This window comes from Leguminivora glycinivorella, chromosome 27, assembly GCF_023078275.1.
Source record: "Leguminivora glycinivorella isolate SPB_JAAS2020 chromosome 27, LegGlyc_1.1, whole genome shotgun sequence".
Classification (NCBI taxonomy): domain Eukaryota; kingdom Metazoa; phylum Arthropoda; class Insecta; order Lepidoptera; family Tortricidae; genus Leguminivora; species Leguminivora glycinivorella.
The window spans coordinates 4,473,186-4,497,628 of record NC_062997.1 but is presented as its reverse complement, the minus strand read 5'-3'; the positions used below and the strand labels follow the sequence as shown (position 1 = coordinate 4,497,628).

Below are 24,443 nucleotides of genomic sequence, written 5' to 3'. Positions count from 1 at the left end.
GTAGTCAACTAGGAACCCTTATAGTTTCGCCATGTCTGTCTGTCCGTCCGTCCGTCCGTCCGTCCGTCCGCGGATAATCTCAGTAACCGTTAGCACTAGACAGCTGAAATTTGGTACCAACATGTATATCAATCACGCCAACAAAGTGCAAAAATAAGAAATGGAAAAAAATGTTTATTAGGGTAGCCGCCCCCCCTACATGTAAAGTGGGGGCTGATTTTTTTTTTCATTCCAACCCCAACGTGTGATATATTGTTGGATAGGTATTAAAAAATGAATAAGGGTTTGCTAAGATCGTTTTTTGATAATATTAATATATTCGGAAATAATCGCTCCTAAAGGAAAAAAAAATGCGTCCCCCCCTCTAACTTTTGAACCATATGTTTAAAAAATAAAAAAAAAAACAAAAGTAGAACTTTATAAATACTTTCTAGGAAAATTGTTTTGAACTTAGGTTCAGTAGTTTTTGAGAAAAATACGGAAAACTACGGAACCCTACACTGAGCGTGGCTTTGAAATCCCTTTGCCAGAAAGTCAGAAATAATATATTTTTCTTACACAGAAAAGTACATAGTGACAGTACAACTCAAAATAAAATAAAAAATTCCGAGGATATCATAATTTCATCCCTTAGGACGACGAGCGTAGCGAGGTCTGTTACGAAAACCGAAAAAAAAAATTTGTACGTCGTCCGATTTTGACAAAACATATTTCAATTGAAAGGTATTGCTTTATGTAACTTAAAAAAAAATATTGAAAAAAATTGGAAAAAAATGTAAGATTAAAAAAAACTTAAATTTTCGTATCACAAAAAACGGTAGACACGATGTATAATATCGATATATGATTTTTTTTAATTAAAGAAAAATAGATTCATGATTATAATCGGCACTAAAAATCGAATCGAAATCGGATCAGTAGTTTTTAAGATACGAGTTGTCAAAGTTGGCTTAGTTTGTTTATATGGTCGCTTATAAATTCCTTAGCTAGAAAGTCAGAAACATTATATTTTTCTTACAGTTATAAGTATGCATTTGTAATAGACATCATAGACACATATACAGTTACATAAAACAATACCTTTCAATTGAAATATGTTTTGTCAAAATCGGACGACGTACAAAAAAATAAGATTTTTTTTTCGCTACGCTCGTCGTCTTAACCTAAGGCATGAAATTATGATATCCTCGGATTTTTTTATTTTATTTTGAGTTGTACTGTCACTATGTACTTTTCTGTGTAAGAAAAATATATTATTTCTGACTTTCTGGCAAAGGAATTTCAAAGTGGCCATATAAAGCAAATTTTCCCAACTTTGGCAACTTGTATCTTAAAAAACGCTAATCCGATTTCGATGCGGTCTTTAGTTTTCAACTATGAATTTATCTGTCTTTGATATAAAAAAAACTCATATATCGACATTGTACATTTTGTCTGTCATTCTTTGAAGTTATTCAGTGCGAGACGTAAATTTACTTTTTTTCTTAGTTTTTTTATAATAATTTTTGTTTCATTTTTTTTTTAATTACATAAAGCAATACCTTTCATTTGAGATACGTTTTGTCAAAATCGGACGATACAATAAAAAGATAGATTTTTTTTTAATTTTCATAAAACACCTCGCTACGCTCGGTTTCCTAAGGGATGAAATTTCAATATTTTCGGAAAAAATCGTTTACTATGATGTCTACTATCACCATGCAAAGCGGCTTGCTTCCATCCAAAAGTGCAGCTTTTGGCCAGAAATTCTCCATATTAACAAGTATGACTATAAAAAAGCTCGTGTTATTATTTTGAAGTTTATTAATAAACGTTACGAAAATTTATGTTTAGGTAAATAAATAATTTTATTTTTAGCAAAGTGCCTTTCTTTTTCTGTATACCTCATGTTTATTTAAGCAAAGATTTCTTTATTATAAATATTATAATAAAGAAAATTTGTTACTTTTCTTAATTATAAATATTATAATAAAAAAAGTAACAGAGTAAAACAAGAAAAAATACAAAAAGATATGTCATTCTTGGAATTGGAACCGAGAACCTCATGTTTGCGAATCAGACGCAGTAGCCGCTACACTAACTATCCTCTTACCGATGCTGACGAAAAAATGTAACGCTTACACATGTCATTTCCTAGGGGACTCCTTTACTCTGATGCGAACTGTACGAAAAATCCCGATTGGTAAAAAAAATACTTAATTGTTTTTGTAAATTTCGGTGTTATATAATGATAATGTTGTATGATCAAGTTCCAAATTTATAAATATTACGACTTGGGTCATTTAAATGAAATTATTTCGTGAATTGAACAATACCATTTGTCGCGAGAGTATAGTAATGCCATCTATTGTTTTACGAGTCAAACATATAAATTGGACTACGGAGTTCCCATTCTTTGTTAGTCTCTTTTCTCTGTTATGAAGAATGAAGAACTCCAGGATAGGACTATCTTCTTTTAATTAACTTAATAACTAGATACAAGTAGTTTAGGTATTTTTGATAAATTTATACAGATATATACGAGTATGTGTAGCCGCTTCGGCTGTTAGGTGCAGTCTAATGTAGGTACGCGGCGCGGGGGCCGTGACGTATGTGTGTGACGTCATGTGTCGTCAACCGGTCTTCGTACGAGTACTTGGGTAAACGTATGTATGTTGTGTGCACATAAGGTTTTTAGTGCTAAGAACCCAAATCATGATAGCGAAAAATTTTGTCACTTGAGATGTACTGAATCTACCAGGGCAACATGAGTTGCCAAGAGCACTTACCCAGGATATACATCATGGTGAAGCAGTTGTCAAAAGCGAAGCCAACGAGGAACCGGCACACGGAGAAAGTCCAGAAGCTGTGGCTGAAGGCTGTTCCAATGCCGGCCGCGAAGCCTATCAGGTTGGTGCCTGGAAAAATAAGTAGAAATTTAAGACACAAGGAAATAGTTATTTTCCCCTCACTAGCTCGGAAACACGTGTTAATCCTTTAATACCAGCGGGTAAAAACGCATTTTATCCACTAGTGGGTAAAGTAATTTGACTATGAATAAAGTCAAATTAACTGCTTTAAAATTGATATAAGTAGGTGAATCTAGTAATAAAGATGATTTACCACCTGTGCAACTACTGGAAGCAGTGATTAAACGCATTTTTTGCGTTGTAGTTTCCTCGCTATAGTGAGGGGAAAAGTTTTGTGTTACACTCGGGTGCAAATGTATTTTACTTCTCGTGTGTTAAAATACAACTTTGCCCCCTTGTATAACAAATAACTATTGTTTTACAAGTGAAATCGTGAACGTTGCGAGGGTTTCAACGTAAGTTAAACAAACTTTGCCCCCGAGTGAAACACAAAATTTTTCACCACAACAACACGAACGATACATCACATCGGACTAAAAACATCAAACTTAATCAAATCCAGATCTGTTCAATGTTTATGATTCAAAATAATTATTTGTAGGAATTGTAGGTAAATTCTACCAGCCAGCTCTAGGCATCAAGTTAAAAATTGTATGAAATTACTTTGCACTCTCGTGCATAAAATGCAATTTTGCTATTCGTTTTCGATAAGCATTTTTGAACATTTGAACAAGCACTCTCTGCATGTTTAGATATTGAACACTTTGGCTGCTCCAATATATCTGATGCCGACTAAACTAAGTTTTCACAGTTATAAGTTATACTTACCTACTAAAGCCGGTATCCTTCCATACTTGTCGGCGATCCAGCCGAACAGCAGACCTCCGACTATCGCTCCGCAGAAAAAGATGGCCTGAGATGTCGCTACTAGGTTGTCCTTCTCACACACCCAATCCAACTGTAAAGAAACTAGTATATTACGATACAAGTGCGAAAAAAAAGGTCGAAACGAGTGGTGATAAATCGATACCAGTAGGCCTAGCACATGATTGCCTCGAGAGTATATCGACGCGAGATAGATGACACGTCTTCTTCTAACTGTATTTTCCTCACTAGCTCGGAAACACGTGTTTTGTCTTTTAATACCAGCGGGTAAAAACGCATTTTATCCACTAGTGGGTAAAGTAATTTGACCTTGAATAAAGTCAAATTAACTGCTTTAAAATTAATAAAAGTAGGTGAATCTAGTAAATAAAGATGATTTACCACCTGTGGAACTACTGGAAGCAGTGATTAAACGCATTTTTCGCGTTGTAGTTTCCTCGCTATAGTGAGGGGAAAAGTTTTGTGTTACACTCGGGTCGGGTGCAAATGTATTTTACTTCTCGTGTGTTAAAAAACTCGCAAGTTCAGGATTCTATTTTCGAACCACTCGCTTCGCTCGTGGTTCAACTATAGGCTCCTTTCACTTGCTCGTTTTTCAATTCCACGCTCGGCGTTAAAATACAACTTTGCCCCCTTGTATAACAAATAACTATTAATGACATAAGCACGGGTAGTCTATCTCGCGGCGATATACTCTCGCGGCAATCATGTGCCAACCCTTTTTATCACTTATCTGCGTGGATAAAACATCCGTCACTTTCTGGCTCTCGTCACAAGTATGTCAGTGTGAGAGCGACAGTTGTCTTATCCACGATAAAATTGGAAGCATGATGATAGCCGGGCAGTTCTCATTGACCAATGATCATGTCTGATTATATTCTCGATTTGGAAAAGTCGCTATCTTACGCCACTTAGTTTTCACCACACCAACTGGTAAGGCCCCCCCACAGACGGGAGATAAAACTGTTTTGTCTCCGTCGTATTTGTATGAAAAGTTGCGTCGCCTCGTGTGCGCACCTTCATACTAGCCCATAGACCGAGCGACGGAGACAAAACAGTTTTGTCGCCCGTGTGCGCGGAGCCTAAAGGCTCTCTTTGCTATTCGAAAACAGATAGCAAAATTGTATTTTATCCACAAGAGTGCAAAGTAGTTTCATACAAATTTTAAATTGATGTCTTAAGCTGGATGGTAGATTTTACCTATAAATGATAATTTAGAATCATAAGTATTAAATAAATTGATGGATTTGATTTAATTTGATGTTTTATAGCCAGTATTTTGTTCGTGTTGGTGTGGTGAAAAATTTTGTGTTCCACTCGGTTCAAAGTTTGTTTAACCTACGTGCCTTGAAACCCTCGTCACGCTCAAGATTCCACTTTTTAAACCACTCGCTACGTTCGCGGATATTGGAATTTTTCGCTTGCTCGGGTATCAATATTAGCACGTGCGGTTAAACAACTTTGCCCCCACAAGGGGCAAACAAACAACTAACTAAAACAAATAACTATTACCAAAGAGGATCGAGTATTATAGAGAATTACTGTCAAAGTAAAACGTGTACCTAATCACAGTGCATAGACTGCCATCTCTCGACACAAGCTTAAAACTTTTGAACCTCCGTTTTGACAAATTGGCCCATATTCTTAGCTTGATATGTGTTAAAATGTCAAATATTAATATTAGCGCCATCTAGCCGAGCGTACCCCAAAGGTATATCGCCATCTAGCTCACCGTACCTTTTTCTGTATGGTTTTGAGGTACGTTTTTTTCTTAGACTTTATCGGTCTATACGAAGTTATATAGGTCTTTGCTATTACTAACCTGACTAGCAATAGTGTCATAAGGCACATCGCTCCTGTTATACTCCCAAGTGTTACAGGGAACTATAGGCCACTCGTCGTCCGGCGTCGTCCGGCCCTCGGCCAGTGCCTGCGTCCAGTTGGTCGAGTACATCCGGCACCGGTCGTGAGAATACGGGCCGTCGGATTTGGGGGGGATGGCGAGGGCTCGTCTGAAAAAGACAAAAAGTTCTAATTAACACAAGTCAAATTATATTCTATTGAAAATATTTCAGCTTGTGCTATCTTAAAGTAGTCACACCACTACGAGTCCTTGTATAGATTACTCATATGAGAGATAATTTCGACCTCAGCAGCTGTGACCTGGGTGGCCGAACGGAAATAGGCATCTGCCGCGATTGCAGGGTACGCTGGTTCGATTCCAGCCTCAGGCACTGGAGGCCTTGGTCACTTTTTCTTTCATATGTGTAATTTATTTCGGTTTTAAGACAAAAAGTTGTTGAATTATGTTGTTTTTAACCCCCGACGCAAAAACGACGAGGTGTTATAAGTTTGACGTGTCTGTCTTAGACCGACTTAGATTTAGTTTTTTTGTTTGAAAGCTGAGTTAGTCGGGAGTGGTCTTAGCCATGTTTTATGAAAATCGGTCTACTATGTCGCAGTCGGGGTTTTTTTCAAAATTTTAATTTTGTGGTTAGTTTATCAACCCCTGACGCAAAAACGACGGGTTGTTATTGTTATAAGTTGGACGTGTCTGTCTGGTTGTGTGTTTGTCTGTGTCATCGTAGCTCCCGAACGGATGAACCGATTTAGATTTAGTTTTTTTTGTTTGAAATCTGAGTTAGTCGGGAGTGCTCTTAGCTATGTTTTATGAAAATCGGTCCACTATGTCGCAGTCGTGGGTTTTTTCAAAATTTTAATTTTGTGGTAGGGGGCCGATTTTTGAGTCTCACTGTCACTAAAACACCGGTTGTAAACGGTGACTTGCCTATTATTTTCAGTGACAATTTTCTGAATTCGAACGCGTGAGACTCAAAAATCGGCCCGCAGGTTATTGAGAACGTTATGCAACCTGTGCATTGCTATCCTCACATTATTATTGTAATCGAACGAAAATAAAGTTACCAAAAATTGCACAATTGCCTACACGTCGTATTAATTTCAATAATAATGTCACATAAAATTATTACCTTTATTCATTTGCGTGCATTAAAATTGCATATGTAATAATTATGATTGTTTTTATAACCAAAAACAGCTTAATTCTTTTCATGGCCGAACAAAAGTGAAACTATTGACGCAAGTGATGTTATTGACAATTTAAGTACGAAATTAAAATTTAATATTCGAAGGTAAAATAACAATACATGTACGTCGTTAAGAAATGTATGCAGACGTATTATTTTAGACTCTGCAGTAACATAAAATTTTTAGTTCGATTTTTTTTTATTATGGGAAATAGGTAAATTATTTTATCACAACCTCACTTGATGGAAAGTGCTATTGAGAATAATATTTGCCGTTATTGGGAAAAAATATTGTGATGTGTTGAGATCGGTGAAAAATACGTTTATAAAATAATGCCTTAGTTATCAAGTTACGTATTTTATATACAATTTTTGGATTTCTGGACCAGGTGCGATGCAGATTAGAATCCCATTTTAGATTACATGATTAGATGTAAATTTAACTATATATGATGTTGTAATATATGTATATTTTTTTATAAATCTGTATATATTTTGGAACCTTGATTCATGAGACTACACCGGCTCCGTTAGGCCACTTCACAATATTAAACAAGAAATATACAAACTCATTATAAAAAATAATTCAAAACAAAAGTAGAAAAAAAAAAAACGAATTTGTATATTTATCTATAACAGAAACTAATACAAATTCAGCAGTCTTTGACAGGGAATTGAATGGAACACCCCTATGTCGGTCGTTTGTTAAATTAGTGCACAATCATCTACATATTAGGTAGGTACAGAGATTATCAACCTCCACCCTACAATAAAAATTATCTGCAGCTAACATTATTGTGATAAACATTTCTTTCCGCGAAACTTTAAAACCTTATGTATATTTAATGGGTTAAATTGTGGCGTAGGCGAGAGGCTGGCAGCCTGTCACTGCAATGTCACAGTTTCATTTTCTTTCAAACCCTTATTTGGCTGGAAGAGATCCCTTATAGGAATAAGCTCGCCTTTGTATCTCTATTCCTACAAATTGTATATAAACTGTTGTACACAATAAAGTGATTACTACTACTACTACTATTTGCCAAGAGTGGCACTGAAGCTTTAGTAGTTTCATGTGTTCTGCCTACCCCTTTATGGGATACAGGCGTGATTGTATGTATGTTGTATGTATGTATGTATGTATATTTAATATGTATTATCATTTACTCATGTCTAACAAATAAATCATCTTATCTTCTCATTCCGTAATAAATCAATTTGATTTATTTATTGATTACAAGACGGAGTAAAGTTGCAAATTTAAGTTTTGCGCTGAACTAATGTTGCCTGCAGTGTAATTTATTGCTCCTTTTAGACGGCACGGTCTTATATGCAAGTCAAGTGATCTGTGGTAATTGGTGCACAACCTGTTGAAAATGCTTTGAGAGTGCCGAAGGCCGACTACCAGCGTCCGGGGAACGTCTACGCTCAACTTTTCATGTTATTAAATAAGTGTGGAAGTGCCCATAATTATTATCTAGTAACGCGCGGTCCTGGATTCGAATCCCGGAAAGGGAATTTGTTTGCGCGATGAGATGATTTGTTTCTGAGTACAATTGATGTTTTCTATGTAAGTATATAAGTAATTTGTATATTATACACCGTGTTTTTATTGTTTTCCGTTAAATTCGACACGTCGTTAGGTTTGTTATCAGGAACCACCCTGTATAGGTATCACTTTTAGTTAAATTCGCCAAAAAAAATTTTTCATAGTTTTCATACATAATAAATGAATTAATTAGTGTGAGAGACCCTTAAGAATAATATTCAAGTGACGTGATTGACGGCACATGTCAAAACAAATAACACTAGGAAGTGGTAAAGGCTGTCACACACATGTGTTCAGTAATTATTTTTAACCGACTTCAAAAAAGGAGGAGGTTCTCAATTCGACTGAATGTTTTTTTTTTTTTTTGTTTTTTTTTTTGTATGTATGTTACTCGATATCTCCGAGAATCGTGGACCGATTTTCAAAATTTTTTTTTGATCGCACGGATATAACCCCGAGATGGTCCCATTGGCACCAAGTCAGGGTCTGATGGTGGGATCTTGGAGAAATCGAGGGAACTCTTCAAATGTTATAGGCACATGTAATGTTTTTAGTGTATTTTTCAAAGGTACACCAGTATTTACGCCTGACGGTAGTAATTTTATGTGGCTGAGCTGATGATGGAAGGTCAACTCCTCAATGGTTAGGAGTTAAAGGATAATTCTTTCACTACTGTACATATATTCGGACTGATACATATAATATCACTAGGAACCACTAAAAATCAACAAATAAATTAACTTTTTAACAAAAAAATAAAACCGCCTTCAAAAATAAGCGCGTTACAAAACACGGAGAAACTAAAAAGCAAAAAATAATAAACCTTTGAATTCAGATTTCTTATCGTATTGCAATAATCTAAACATCCAAATTATAAACAAATCAATTATTTTTGGAGTCGGTACCAGCCTGTGTATGTTTGGGTGGGGCAAACAGGCAATAGCAAGGCGACGAACAGGTCTGGTACCGACTACAAAAATAATTGATTTGTTTATAATTTGGATGTTTAGATTATTGCAATACGATAAGAAATCTGAATTCAAAGGTTTATTATTTTTTGCTTTTTAGTTTCTCCGTGTTTTGTAACGCGCTTATTTTTGAAGGCGGTTTTTATATTTTTAATACTCAATAACCTTAAGAGTTAAGACGCTAGTTTCTTAGAGAAATTTATTGTAGTTGATCTAAAGATTCTAAAGGACCTTCCCTTAAAGTTAACGGAATTCAATAAAAACAGGGTGTATGTACCTATACCTATACAGTGTGTTACCACCACCCGAATCTTGGTTAGGTTATTTGCTTTGGTTAAAAGGGCCCACCCGGTATAATTGCTACCTTTACACTAGAGTCTACGACAACCCGCAAGACGTTAGTGTAAATCTATAAGCGGGGTCGTATATGCAAGTGGTCTGTGGTAATTAGTGCAAAACTCGTTGAAATCGCTTTGAGAGCGCCGAAGGCCGACTAGGTTCGACGTCCGGGGTACTTCTGCGTGCAACTTTCCATAAAATGGCAATGGATATTATGACGGGACGAAATTATATGTATTTTGAGTTATTGTAGTACATCACCTTGAAAAGGGACGATTTTTAGGGTTCCGTGCCTCAAAACGGAAAAACGGAACCCTTATAAGATCACCATTTCGTCTGTCACAGTCACAGCCTGTGACCCAAAGACGGACATGTAACTTAAATATAACCTAACCACAAAATTAAAATTTTGAAAAAACCCCCGACCGCGACATAGTAGACCGATTTTCATGAAACATGGCTAAGAACACTCCCGACTAACTCAGCTTTCAGACAAAAAACCTAAATCTTAATCGGTTCATCCGTTCGGGAGCTACGATACCACAGACAGACACACACACAGACAGACAGACAGACAGACAGACAGACACACACACAGACAGACACGTCAAACTTATAACACCCCATTGTTTTTGCGTCGGGGGTTAAAAACGGAACCCTTATAAGATCACCATAGCGTCTGTCACAGCCTGTGACCCAAAGACGGACATGTACCTAAGAAGTTAATAGTTATTTGTTATACAAGGGGGCAAAGTTGTATTTTAACGCCGAGTGTGGAATTGAAAACCGAGCAAGTGAAAGGATTCTATAGTTGAACCACGAGCGAAGCGAGTGGTTCGAGAATAGAATCCTGAACTTGCGAGTTTTTTAACACACGAGAAGTAAAATACATTTGCACCCGAGTGTAACACAAAACTTTTCCCCTCATTATAGCGAGGAAACTACAACGCAAAAATGCGTTTATCACTGCTTCCAGTAGTTCCACAGGTGGTAAATCATCTTTATTACTAGATTCACCTACTTTTATCAATTTTAAAGCAGTTAATTTGACTTTATTCAAGGTCAAATTACTTTACCCACTAGTTGATAAAATGCGTTTTTACCCGCTGGTATTAAACGACAAAACACGTGTTTCCGAGCTAGTGAGGGGAAAATAAAATTATCGAACATCGGGAGCACTTTTGGGCACCTATATGTTACATATTAAATGAAAGATTTTTTTAACCCCCGACGCAAAAACGAAGGGGTGTTATAAGTTTGACGTGTCTGTCTGTCTGTCTGTCTGTCTGTTTGTCTGTCTGTCTGTGTGTGTTTCTGTCTGTGGCATCGTAGCTCCCGAACGGATGAACCGATTAAGATTTGGGTTTTTTTGTCTGAAAGCTGAGTTAGTCGGGAGTGTTCTTAGCCATGTTTCATGAAAATCGGTCCACTATGTCGCGGTCGGGGGTTTTTTCAAAATTTTAATTATGTGGTTAGGTTATTTATGTAAAATTCTCTTTTCTCTGGTAAAATAAAGATATTATTTTGGTTTCGATGCCATGTTTCAAATTGATCGGTTTAAATAAATACAAAATTAATTTTGGTCCATTAATTTAAAATATTACTCATTAATGTATGTAAATTTTATAAAAATTAAGATAAAACCACATGTCAAATGGAAGGTCAGCTGTCATTTGACGTAATAATTAAGAAAATTCTTAAAAATTGTGTCACTTTAATCACACACCGTAAATTGACAAGGTCCCATCGCGGACTAAATATTAAAATGACTTTGAAAATAAATGTATCAAATGAAATAAAATGAATAAATATTATAGGACATTTTTCTTCAATTCTGTCTGTCTGTCTGTCTTTCTGTGTGTGTGTGTGCGTGTCTGTCTGTGGCATTTTGTAGCTCCCGAACGAATGAACATACGAAGGAAAACGAAAACCTTTTTAACCCCCGACGCAAAAACGACAGAGTGTTATAAGTTTGACGTGTCTGTCTGTCTGTGTGTATGTCTGTCTATTGCATCGTAGCTCCCGAATGGATAAACCGATTTAGAATTAGTTATTTAAAAAATGAATTAATCGAGATTTTTCTTGGAGGAAATGGACTAATCCCAATATGGCTTAGTTACCCTTCCGGTTGGAAGGTCAGATGGCAGCCGCTTGGTTGTCTATTGTTTGCCCGACAGTCATTTAACATAATATTCATATGCCCGAATTTAACTTGCCTGAATTTCATTTGCCCGAATGATTTGTTTACCATAAAAATTGTATGACATACTGGTTGTTTATCCGAACATTACCTTCCATAATCATACAATGCCATACTATTTGTTAGCCATATTATTAAGTGCAATAATATGGTTTAATATAATATTCAAACGCCATAAGCAATTATTGCCATATTAATTATTGCCCATATTATTACCTAACCTACTTTCTGATAGCAGTTTCATTTTCCAGGGGGTCACAGTTCTAACCTAACCTAACCTACTTTTCAAGCAGTTTCATTTTCCAGGGGGTCACAGTTCTAACCTAACCTAACCTACTTTCTGATAGCAGTTTTATTTTTCAGGTGGTCACAGTTCTAACCTAACCTACTCTCTGATAGCAGATTCATTCTTATCCCATTCTTTTTAGTACTTCTAGTAGTGTCGTCTCTGTGATAATTACGCATTTCGATGATTCTGCCAAATCACATTATGGAAATTGACTTTTCGGGTCGCTAATTTGGATGACAAATGATGGTATGGAATGTGGTAATTACTGATTTCGATGATTCTGACAAATGACATTATGGAAACTGACTTCATGGGAAACAAAGTTTCTGGCACTTGATTAATATAGTAAACAATGATTATGGCATAAGATGTTATGAGAAACAATATTATGATTGTTGAATAGGGTGGCAAATAAAATTATGGCAAATGAAATTCTGGCAAATGGGGGTATCCCCAGCCGCTTTCGTAAAGTCTAGTACTTTCGGCAAATCTTGGGATTAGTTGTCAAAGCGGACCCCAGGTTCTCATGAGCCGTGGCTAATGCCGGGATAACGCAAGGAGGATGATAAATAAATTAATATTATAGGACATTCTTACACAGATTGACCGAGGCCCACGGTAAGCTCAAGAAGGCTTGTGTTGTGGGTACTCAGACAACGATATAATATGTATATAATATATAAATAAATACATATAATTATGTCACCGTAAAATTGTAAAAACCGTTAGTTTATAATTTCAAATATTGAAATATTATGAACCGTAACGTACAGTTCACAATTTGACGGATTATTTTTACGTTAGATTATAATCTAACGAAGCGAACCCGTCAAATTGTAAACTGTCATGGCGTCGGAACGAAGCTAGCGCTCTGATTGGTCGGTTTTTTTTTTCACTAGCGAAATTATAAACTAACGGTTTTTACAATTTTACGGTGATATATACAAAGAAAACATCCATGACTCAGGAACAAATATCTGTGCTCATCACACAAATAAATGCCCTTACCAGGATTCGAACGCGGGACCGCGGCGCATCAGGCAGTGACCCTGCCAATACCGACTGCGCCAGACCTGTCGTCTGATGATGATCTACCGGTATTTTTAACCCCCGACGCAAAAACGACGGGGTGTTATAAGTTTGACGTGTCTGTCTGTCTGTCTGTCTGTCTGTCTGTCTGTCTGTCTGTCTGTTTGTCTGTCTGTGTGTGTGTCTCTCTGTGGCATCGTAGCTCCCGAACGGATGAACCGATTTCGATTTAGTTTTTTTTATTTGAAAGCTGTGTTAGTCGGGAGTGTTCTTAGCCATGTTTCATGAAAATCGGTCTACTATGTCGCGGTCGAGGGTTTTTCAAAATTTTAATTTTGTGGTTAGGTTATTTATTCATTTGCAAGATGCACATTTTTTGCCGACATTTTAACTGTTCAGTTACATTGAACCCTAAGACCGCCCGTCGTGCGAACACTGCCAACGCTTCCTTCCGTACAAATTAACCGCTCTATTAGATATGGCCTCGATACGGTGACCTTTAAATAAGTGAGAAATGTCCGAAACATGTGTTACGATCGTGATTATTGAAGTTAATTGGGCGGATGTATATCTAGATTCCTAAAGTTTTTTCTTCGATTTTTAGATCGCCTAATATTTTTTGGCATAATGATCATTTGGCCTAATTTAAATGTCCTAATATTGTTTCGCCTAACGTCGTTAAAACCCACTTTTTTAGAAGCGATTCGGATTTGTGTGAGGTCACAGTTCTAACCTAACCTAAACCTACCTTTCTGACAGCGAATCGGTTCTGGGTAATGTCATTTTTGGGGCAAAATTTAAATTATGCCAAATGATCGTTAGGCCAAAAGAGCGTTAGGCATTTCATAATTCGGCCAAATGAGTTAGGCCAAGTGATTTTCGAACAAACGTCATTAGGAATGTAGAGGTAGTCCCTAATTGGGCATTTTGACCGAGGCGGTAGTGAAAATCTTTTTAACCCCCGACGCAAAAACGAAGGGGTGTTATAAGTTTGACGTGTCTGTCTGTGTGTATGTCTGTCTGCTTGTCTGTCTGTGTGTGTGTCTGTCTGTGGCATCGTAGCTCTCGAACGGATGAACCGATTTTGATTTAGTTTTTTTTGTCTGAAAGCTGAGTTAGTCGGGAGTGTTCTTTGTCATGTTTCATGAAAATCGGTCCACTAGGTCGCGGTCGGGGGCTTTTTCAAAATTTTAACTTTGTGGTTATATTTTAACTATAAAACTCCAGTGACTCTCAGACATAATTTAATAGTTATTTTCAACCGATTCGATTGAAGTTTTGTGGTCAAATTGCATGATTTAATCGATTTTTCTAGATTCATAAATTTCTCAAGTAAAAGTTACCTCATTATCGCTTACGGGCGAAATTTACTCGTAACTTTATAAGAAAACCTGTAGGACTGTATGTAAGATATCCTCCATGCGTTATCCTGGCATTTGCCACGGCTCATGGGAGCCTGGGGTCCGCTTTGACAACTAATCCCGAGATTTATTACATTTGTATCTGTATGTAACATAATTATGCGTAAAAAATTAAAATTTTGAAAAAAACCCCGACCGCGACATAGTAGACAGATTTTCATGAAACATGACTAAGAACACTCCAGACTTACTCAGCTTTCAGATAAAAAAACTAAATGTAAATCGGTTCATCTGTTCGGGAGCTACGATGCCACAGACAAACACACACAGACAGACAGACAAACAGACAGACAGACAGACAAACAGACAGACTGACAGACAGACGGACAGACGGACAGACAGACAGACACGTCAAACTTATAACACCCCTTCGTTTTTGCGTCGGGGGTTAAAAAACTAAATTTAAATCGGTTCATCCGTTCGGGAGCTACGATGCCACAGACAAACACACACAGACAGACAGACAAACAGACAGACAGACACGTCAAACTTATAACACCCCGTCGTTTTTGCGTCGTCGGTTAAAAATGAGTTACTGGAGAAGGTCAGAAATATGTTTACCTAAGTACCCATTAAATCTCTGATTTAACGGACATCGTGTTTGACCTCAAAATACCGTGGATAATCGGCCACTTATATAATTTCCCATCTTTTGTTCATTCATTTATTTATTTATTTTTATTTCAAATATGTTACACAGTATGACAGTAAAAACCAAAGCACTGAGTAACTAAAAATACATAAGAGCATAAAAAATAAACACATAAAAGTAAGAAACGTCATCTAGATTTAGGTGACAACGTAACGTCTAGGCTTCGTTGCGTCGTCTGTCCGGGCGTAGAATTCGGCAGGTTGCCCCGGAACCCAATCATCAATTCATTAATTAGTTCTAATGTACTTGAGTCGGTCCAACCTATGCAGTGAGCTTCTACAGAATTGATTTAAAAAAAATGTATTTATATTATACTAGCATTTTCCCACGGCTTCGCTCGCGTTAGAAAGAGACAAAAAGTAGCCTATGTCACTCTCCGTCCCTTCAAATATCTCCACCTAAAAAATCACGCCAATTCGTCGCTCCGTTTTGCCGTGAAAGACGGACTAACAAACAGACACACACACTTTCCCGTTTGTAATATTAGTATGGATAACACTCTCGACTAATTCAGCTTTCAAACAAAAAAAACTATATATAAATCAGTTGATCCGTCCGGGAGCTACGATGCCACAGACAGACACACAAACAGACAGATAAACACGTCAAACTTATAACACCCCGTCGTTTTTGCGTCAAGGGTTAAAAAGTGATTATGACGTTGACTGATTTCTTAGAAGTATTTATTACTCAAAGGAAGTAAGGCTAAAACCTAACCTAACCACAAAATTAAAATTTTGAAAAAACCCCCGACTGCGACATAGTAGACCGATTGTCATGAAACATGGCTAAGAACACTCCCGACTAACTCAGCTTTTAGACAAAAAAAAACTAAATTGAAATCGGTTCATCCGTTCGGGAGCTACGATGCCACAGACAGACACACACACAGACAGACAGACAAACAGACAGATAGACAAACAGACAGATCAAACTAATAACACCCCGTCGTTTTTGCGTCGGGGGTTAAAAATACGTTCGATTAAACCGAATTCAGTAACGATGTGACAGTATGCATCATAAATATGACGACCGGTCTGGCTCAGTCGGTAGTGATCCTGCCTGCTGAGCAGCGGTCCTGGGTTCGAATCCCGGTAAGGGCATTTATTTGTGTAATGAGCACAGATATTTGTTCCTGAGTCATGGATGTTTTCTATGTATATAAGTATGTATTTATCTACTTAAGTATGTATATCGTCGCTTAGCACCCATAGTACAAGCTTTGCTTAGTTTGGGACTAAGTTGATCTGTGTAAGGTGTCCCCAATATTTATTTATTTGAATTTAATCATACTGTTAGACTTTGACTTTGACTTCGAAAATTTTCCATATGGCGTCTCCACGGATTTTAGAATCACTAAACTCCTAAGCGTAATCATGACGTATACTGATCTCTCAGAACAGAAGTATTGTTGAAAGGAAATAAGGCTAAAATTAGCTTAGGTTACTCCGGAAGCCTAAGAATGAGCTGCCCGATTAGCTGCGGCCTCGCTCAGCCTTTGTACGACCTCTGTCGGCTAAGGCCACGTCTGCCAAACTTAGCGAATCTCGGGTCAATCACATTCGTCTTACTTATAGAATAGAATAGAATAGAATAGAATTTATTTGCTTAAATATGGTACATTAAGTTGGACAGAATATAAATCAGCAATCGGTATCACATATTTAGCCAAGGGCGGCATGCAAATATTAATCTTAAATCTAACTATTTACATTATATACATTTTTCATTACAAATTAATATACATTTATAAATTAATTTCAATATTACCGCCTGTTGTTTACCTTTGTTCGTGTTGCTTCCATGTTTTGTATTGTTGTATTTTATTAAGGTGTGCAATAAAGATAGTATTGTATTGTATTGTATGAGCATAATAGCATAGTATTTGCAAAGAAGATCGTTATAGAGAGTTACTGTCAAAGTAAAAATGTGTAATCACAGTGCATAGACTGCCATCTCTCGACACAAGCTTACAACTTTTAAACCTCAGATTTGACAATTTGGCCCATATTGTGTTAAAATGTCAAATATTAATATTAGCGCCATCTAGCCGAGCGTCCCCTAAAGGTGTAATACCATCTAGGCTACCGTACCTTTCCTCCCTGGTTTTTAAAGATAGAGCAATGATTTTTTTCAACACATATTATTATTAGTAATATCTGTGTCGGACCGTCTTGACTTTTTTTGCTATTTTTTACTTTAAAAGATGCTATAGCAGTGGCGGTACAGCCATATAAGCCCAAAAGCCGGGCTTGCCCTAACATTTTTAAAACCGCGCGCCAATATTAGGTATTATTAAATTCTCCATTAAGTAAAGCTCACGGCCGACCGACCATACTGCATACGATAGACCACAGCACACCGGGCTTTTGGTATGAAGACTATGAAGTGAGGTGCAGCACGGGAAGCATGGTCGCGCGATAGACGATAAAATAGCAGGCCGTCCCTGTCGCACTATTTGTAAGTGCGATAGGGACGGCCTGATATTTTATCGTCTATCGCGCGACCATGATTCCCGTGCAGGATTGAGCGCGCGCGCGTTTTATAAACAACTTCAAGTGTATTATTTAGTCGAAAGTTTTATTTGCGTTAAGTGAATGTGCTCTTCTTCGTTTTCTTGTTACAAACTGCTTAATTCTTTCAAGAACCCACATAACAATGGATAAAGTGGTGCCTTGTGACGGTGATAAATGCGTACACATGTGACGCAACGAAGGCAAGGTTAAGTCATTAAATTTTGCCCAAAAACGTGACATTATTTCCGCGCCAAAACCAACGCCCGACTTGTGTATTTCTCAGAAAAGTGCTGCGCATAAGAGAAAACTTTGTAGGTGTACAAAACACATTGGCTAGTTGGTTGTTCCCACAGTACCAACAAATTGTATTGCTGGTGTTGCATATTTTTTTCCAACGATGCTAATTGCTAACGTATGGAATTCTACTGGATTCTATTTGACGCGTGATTGTCACTAGATGTCACTACAAATAACCCGCATTTACTGATGTATGGAGGAGTTACAACTCTACCCTTACTTATTCCTCTATAGTATTAGGTATGCGGTATGAGTAGGTATTTACAGATTATTTACATTTAAAAATATAATATATAATGATGCCATTGACGCAATTGCACAGCTTGTTGGAATTAACTAATTAAATTATTCGCTCGAGCAAAGAATTTTATGATTGACTTGTGTTCAACAAATACATGCAACTATAGTAGGTTTAATCCATACTTCCATACTATATACATTATATATTTTACATCTAATTTAATTTATTTTAATTTTACATTTCATATTAGTTTAATTTGTGTTATGTGTTGTATTTTAATATGGGCTCAAGGTCTGAAATAAATGATTTTTTTTTATATAAGGTCCTAATTTATTAGTTGCAGATATTTTAACACATGATACTTTACATTAAAATAATTAACTTTAAATATAAATTAAGAAATCTTTTCATGTAACTTTTTTGATTTCATTTTCCTAACAAAAAAATTAATTATAATTTCGTCTAAAAAAAATCATCATGTGCATTATCACATGTCACAATAACACTGTCTGTCATGTCAACAATTGTTTGTTGTAAATGTCGTAAAGGTTCGGCGGGAAAACTGCACATGTCATTGAAGTGGCCAGTTACAGTTAAGTGGTACGTAAAAGATTTACTAGAATCTGTTCAATGAGTTTTCATTTAATAATCACATAAACAGGGTGTTTTTACGTAGCAAATTTGTTTTTCCGTTTTCTCCAAAAAAACATCGTAAAAGCTATAATGTTTCACGGTTTAATATACTCCAGAGACCGAGTACTATCAGCTGTAAAAATATCTGCATCTAATAAATTAGGACCTTATATACTATATAAGTAAAGGTACCTATTATTAATATTATAAATGGTAAGGTGTGTGTGTCTGTTTGTTTGTCTGTATTTCACGGCAAAACGGAGCAACAAATTGACGTGACATTTTTAACCCCCGACGCAAAAACGACGGGGTGTTATAAGTTTGATGTGTCTGTGTGTATGTCTGTCTGTCTATCTGTCTGTTTGTCTGTTTGTCTGTTTGTCTGTTTGTCTGTTTGTCTGTTTGTCTGTTTGTCTGTCTGTCTGTCTGTCTGTGTGTGTGTCTGTCTGTAGCATCGTAGCTCCCGAACGGATGAACCGATCTAGATTTAGTGTTTTTGTCTGAAACCTGAGTTAGTCGGGAGTGTTCTTAGCCATGTTTCATGAAAATCGGTCTACATTATCGCGGTCGGGGGTTTTTTCAAAATTTTAATTTTGTGGTTAGGTTATTAGTGAAGATAGTTGAAGGGATGGAGAGTGACATTGGCTACTTTTTGTCTCTTTCTAACCCCCTACTTCCCTAAAATGGGGGGTGGAAGTTTGTATGAAGTACACCGGAATTTTCGAATTTAACGCAAGCGGAGCCAAGAGCAAAAACCGGCCAAGAGCGTGTCGGGCCACGCTCAGTGTAGGGTTCCGTAGTTTTCCATATTTTTCTCAAAAACTACTAAACCTATGAAGTTCAAAACAATTTTCCTAGAAAGTCTTTATAAAGTTCTACTTTTGTGATTTTTTTCATATTTTTTAAACATATATTATGGTTCAAAAGTTAGAGGGGGGGGACGCACTTTTGTTTCCTTTAGGAGCGATTATTTCCGAAAATATTAATATTATCAAAAAACGATCTTAGTAAACCCTTATTCATTTTTAAATACCTATCCAACGATATATGACACGTTGGGATTGGAATGAAAAAAAAATCAGCCCCCACTTTACATGTAGGGGTACCCTAATAAAACATTTTTTTCCATTTTTTATTTTTGCACTTTGTTGGCGTGATTGATATACATATTGGTACTAAATTTCAGCTTTCTAGTGCTAACGGTTACTGAGATTATCCGCGGACGGACGGACGGACGGACGGACGGACAGACAGACATGGCGAAACTATAAGGGTTCCTAGTTGACTACGGAACCCTAAAAACTAGTAACGCATAAAGGAATAACCACAAAATTCAAATTTTGAAAAACCCCCGACCGCGACATAGTAGACCGATTTTCATGAAACATGGCTAATAACACTCCCGATTAACTCAGCTTTCAGACAAAAAAAAACTAAATCTAAATCGGTTCATCCGTTCGGAAGCTACGATGCCACCGACAGACACACACACAGACAGACAGACAGACACGTCAAACTTATAACACCCCGTCGTTTTTGCGGTAAAAATGGTTCTTCTACCAAAGCTTTCCTATTTATTTAGACTATAATATTGCACGATATAGAATTGTACAAATGACGGACTTAATGCCCTCAGGCATTCTCTACCGTACCTGTTTTTAACCATTATTTATATGAAGGTCAAAAGCGACAGTGACATACTAGTTTAGATCCTTAGCAATGGAAGCGGAGGTCAAAATACCCCTAGGGGTCTAACGGCCCAGCCACGACATTGGTCTAAGCGCGACAGCGGTGAGCGGCGGCCATACATTAATAAATAAATAAATATTATAGGACATTCTTACACAGATTGACTGAGGCCCACGGTAAGCTCAAGAAGGCTTGTGTTGTGGGTACTCAGACAACGATATATATAATATATAAATACTTATATACATAGAAAACATCCATGACTCAGGAACAAATACTGTGCTCATCACCCAAATAAATGCCCTTACCGGGATTCGAACCCGGGACCGCGGCGCAGCACGAAGGTTCACTACCGACTGCGCCAGACCGGTCGTCAAACATTGGAGCGAGACACAGCGATGGGACTTTCATTCGCACGTATGGCTGCCGCTCTCCGCTGTCGCGCTTAGACCAATATCGTGGCCGGGCCGTAAGATAAAACAGCTCAACCTTCACTGAAATGAAATGTCTGACAAAACTTTTGAATACATTAGAGTTACCAAGGTAATGTTTTTTTATAGCACGTCGGTGGCAAACAGGTATAAGGCCCGCCTTATGGAAAGCGGTCACCGTAACCTATGGACGCCTGCAACTCGAGGAGTGTCACATGCGCGTTGCCAATCCATTAGAAGCTTGTACACTCCCTTATCAAATCAATTGTTTAATTTTATTTTTAATTTTGTTCTATTTATTTTTGGCACAATCGCTCACGAAACGCTCACGAAACGAAGGGCTAGTAGATATCTATCTCTATCGCGCTTGCGTATTGGCGCGACAGAGCCAGCGGCGTATCGGTTTCGTTTGGCGTCGGAGAAATGCCATTCGGCTACGGGGCCTGTAATGTCATGTAAACATGTTTTTACTAATAAATAAATAAATAAATAAATTATTAACCCCCGACGCAAAAACGACGGGGTGTTATAAGTTTGACGTGTCTGTCTGCCTGTATGTCTGTCTGTCTGTCTGTCTGTCTGTGTGTGTGTCTGTCTGTGGCGTCGTAGCTCCCGAATGGATGAACCGATTTCGATTTATAAAAATCGGTCCACCATGTCGCGGTCGGGGGTTTTTTCAAAATTTTAATTTTGTTGTTAGGTTATGCTGTGTTAAATACACAGCAAAAAACCGGCCAAGAGCGTGTCGGGCCACGCTCAGTGTAGGGTTCCGTAGTTTTTCGTATTTTACTCAAAAACTACAGAACCTATCAAGTTCAAAACAATTTTCCTAGAAAGTATTTATAAAGTTCTACTTTTGTGATTTTTTTCATATTTTTTAAACATATGGTTCAAAAGTTAGAGGGGGGACGCACTTTTTTTCCTTTAGGAGCGATTATTTCCGAAAATATCAAAATTATCAAAAAACTATTTTAGCAAACCCTTATTGATTTTTAAATACCTATCCAACAATATATCACACGTTGGGGTTGGAATGAAAAAAAATATCAGCCCCCACTTTACATGTAGGGGGGTACCCTAATAAAACATTTTTTTCCATTTTTTATTTTTGCACTTTGTTGGCGTGATTGACATACATATTGGTACTAAATTTCAGCTTTCTAGTGCTAACGGTTACTGAGATTATCTGCGGACGGACGGACGGACGGACAGACAGACATGGCGAAACTATAAGGGTTCCTAGTTGACTACGGAACCCTAAAAAGAGTGTACAAGGTCCAAGGATTTAGTGATTCAAGCTTTTATCTAGCTATAATTATATCAATTAAGCTAATTTTATAATGTTGTGTCCAAATGAATCTATTAATAAAAGATGAACAAAAACATAAATATGGAGGAGCAATTTAGTAACAATCTTGTTTGCGCATTTCTGGTATTTGTTAGGAATCCTTAATAAATAATAAAATAACCTAACCATAAAATTAAAATTTTGAAAAAACCCCCGACCGCGACATTGTAGACCGATTGGCTAATAACACAGACTAACTCAGCTTTCAGACAAAAAAAAACTAAATCTAAATCGGTTCATCCGTTCGGGAGCTACGATGCCACAGACAGACGCACACACAGACAGACAAACAGACAGACAAATAGACAAACAGACAAACAGACAGACAGACAGACAGACAGACAGACATACACACAGACACGTCAAACTTATAACACCCCGTCGTTTTTGCGTCGAGGGTTATTTATCTTATTTGAAGTGTATTTTTGGCACAAGAGAGCAACATTACTAATGACTTATTTACAGCGAGAGGAAACATTTAATCTTAAGCGAAGCGAGGCATTCTAGTGAGTTCAATTTAAAATAACCTAAACACAAAATTAAAATTTTGAAAAAACCCCTGACCGCGACCTAGTGGACCGATTTTCATGAAACATGGCTAAGAACACTCCCGATTAACTCAGCTTTCAGACAAAAAAAAATAAATCTAAATCGGTTCATCCGTTCGGGAGCTACGATGCCACAGACAGACACACACACAGACAGACAGACAAACAGACAGATAAACAGACAGACAGGCGGACAGACAGACAGACAGACAGATAGACAGACCACAAAACACTACAACTTTTCTAAAACTCCGTTCTTTATGCTTCTTTCACATGCTTCAGTTAGGTGCATTCGAACATAAAAATTAATTAGATATGGATGGGATATCAAAGTCCATGAACTATATCGTATTTAGATCTTATATTTGATGCGTCAAAGTCTCTGCAGAAGTCTACTGATGTGCAAGTTGCGGAAACTTACCGAAAAAATTAAAAAGTTCTTGGAAATTTCATGAAAGTTTCACAAGAAATATAGGAAAATTAAATTTATGAAATGGAAAGTTTCAAACTCCAAAAAAATTAGGAAAGTTTCGAATTATTTATATGTTGAAAATTTTTCAATTTTGGAAAGTTTCAATGGGCTTATCTGTTTTAGGGAATTTTAGGTCAATTGTACTTAACATCACGAGTACTTTCAATCTCACTGGGAGACAAAAAGTGTCCCAGAATTTCCATACATTTTTGTTACTTTTCTCTTTTGTTACCCCATACAACATGTACGGAAAATGGTAACAAAATAAGAAAAAATCGTATGGGACATTTTTTTTACCTACTAGGATTGAAAAAGCTAGTAATTTTGAGTAGAAATAGCATATTTTTTTTCAAAAATATCACACTTCATAAAAGTGGCAAAAAAAAAAGAAATGCTCATCAATAAGCAGAACCGTATTAAAGTTAGACTCGCGCTTGACCGTTAAACTGGTTAATGCATATTTATCCTTCGAACACGCTATTCTTTGTTGAATATGTATTTGTAGTTTATTAATGTTTTTTTATTTTTAAATCGCAGTAAGTATTATTAGAAATAGGTATTAAAACGTTTCCATTCCTTATTAAATTTTAATTTCCAGCTTCGCTCGGTTCTGTTTTATCCTTATGTGTCGCCATCTAGTTCAAAAATGAATATACCTACATCGAGCGAAAGAATTCTCAGCCTTAACAACACAACTACTCCACACGAGATGGCGCGCATTTCGCCACAAAAACTCAAAGAGTGTATTTTTCTATTCGTTTTAGCTTCGCCATCTAGTGTTTGCAATATTACTTACATCGACCGAAAGAATTCTGTCTTAACAGTATCCGAAAATTCGCGATTTCCTTGCGAAATCGTTAGAGCGGTTTCCGAGATCGTCAGTAAATAAATAAATAAATATAGAAGAATTCCCGGTATAAGATTTATAGAGAACTTCATCATCCTCCTTGCGTTATCCCGGCATTTTCCACTGCTCATTGGAGCCTGGGGTCCGCTTTGAAAACTAATCCCAAGATTTGGCGTAGGCACTAGTTTTTACGAAA

The 24,443-nt window shown here is 37.0% G+C and overlaps 1 protein-coding gene across 1 annotated transcript in view; it reads right to left on the bottom strand.

Moving 5' to 3' along the window:
• The window catches only part of LOC125240183 (organic cation transporter protein-like), a 90,359-nt gene that overhangs the window by 28,874 nt on the left and 37,042 nt on the right, over window positions 1–24,443 (bottom strand). The window contains 3 exon segments of the mRNA XM_048148005.1: window positions 2,769–2,897; window positions 3,678–3,807; window positions 5,557–5,746. Coding sequence (XP_048003962.1) covers window positions 2,769–2,897; window positions 3,678–3,807; window positions 5,557–5,746 — 449 coding nt within the window.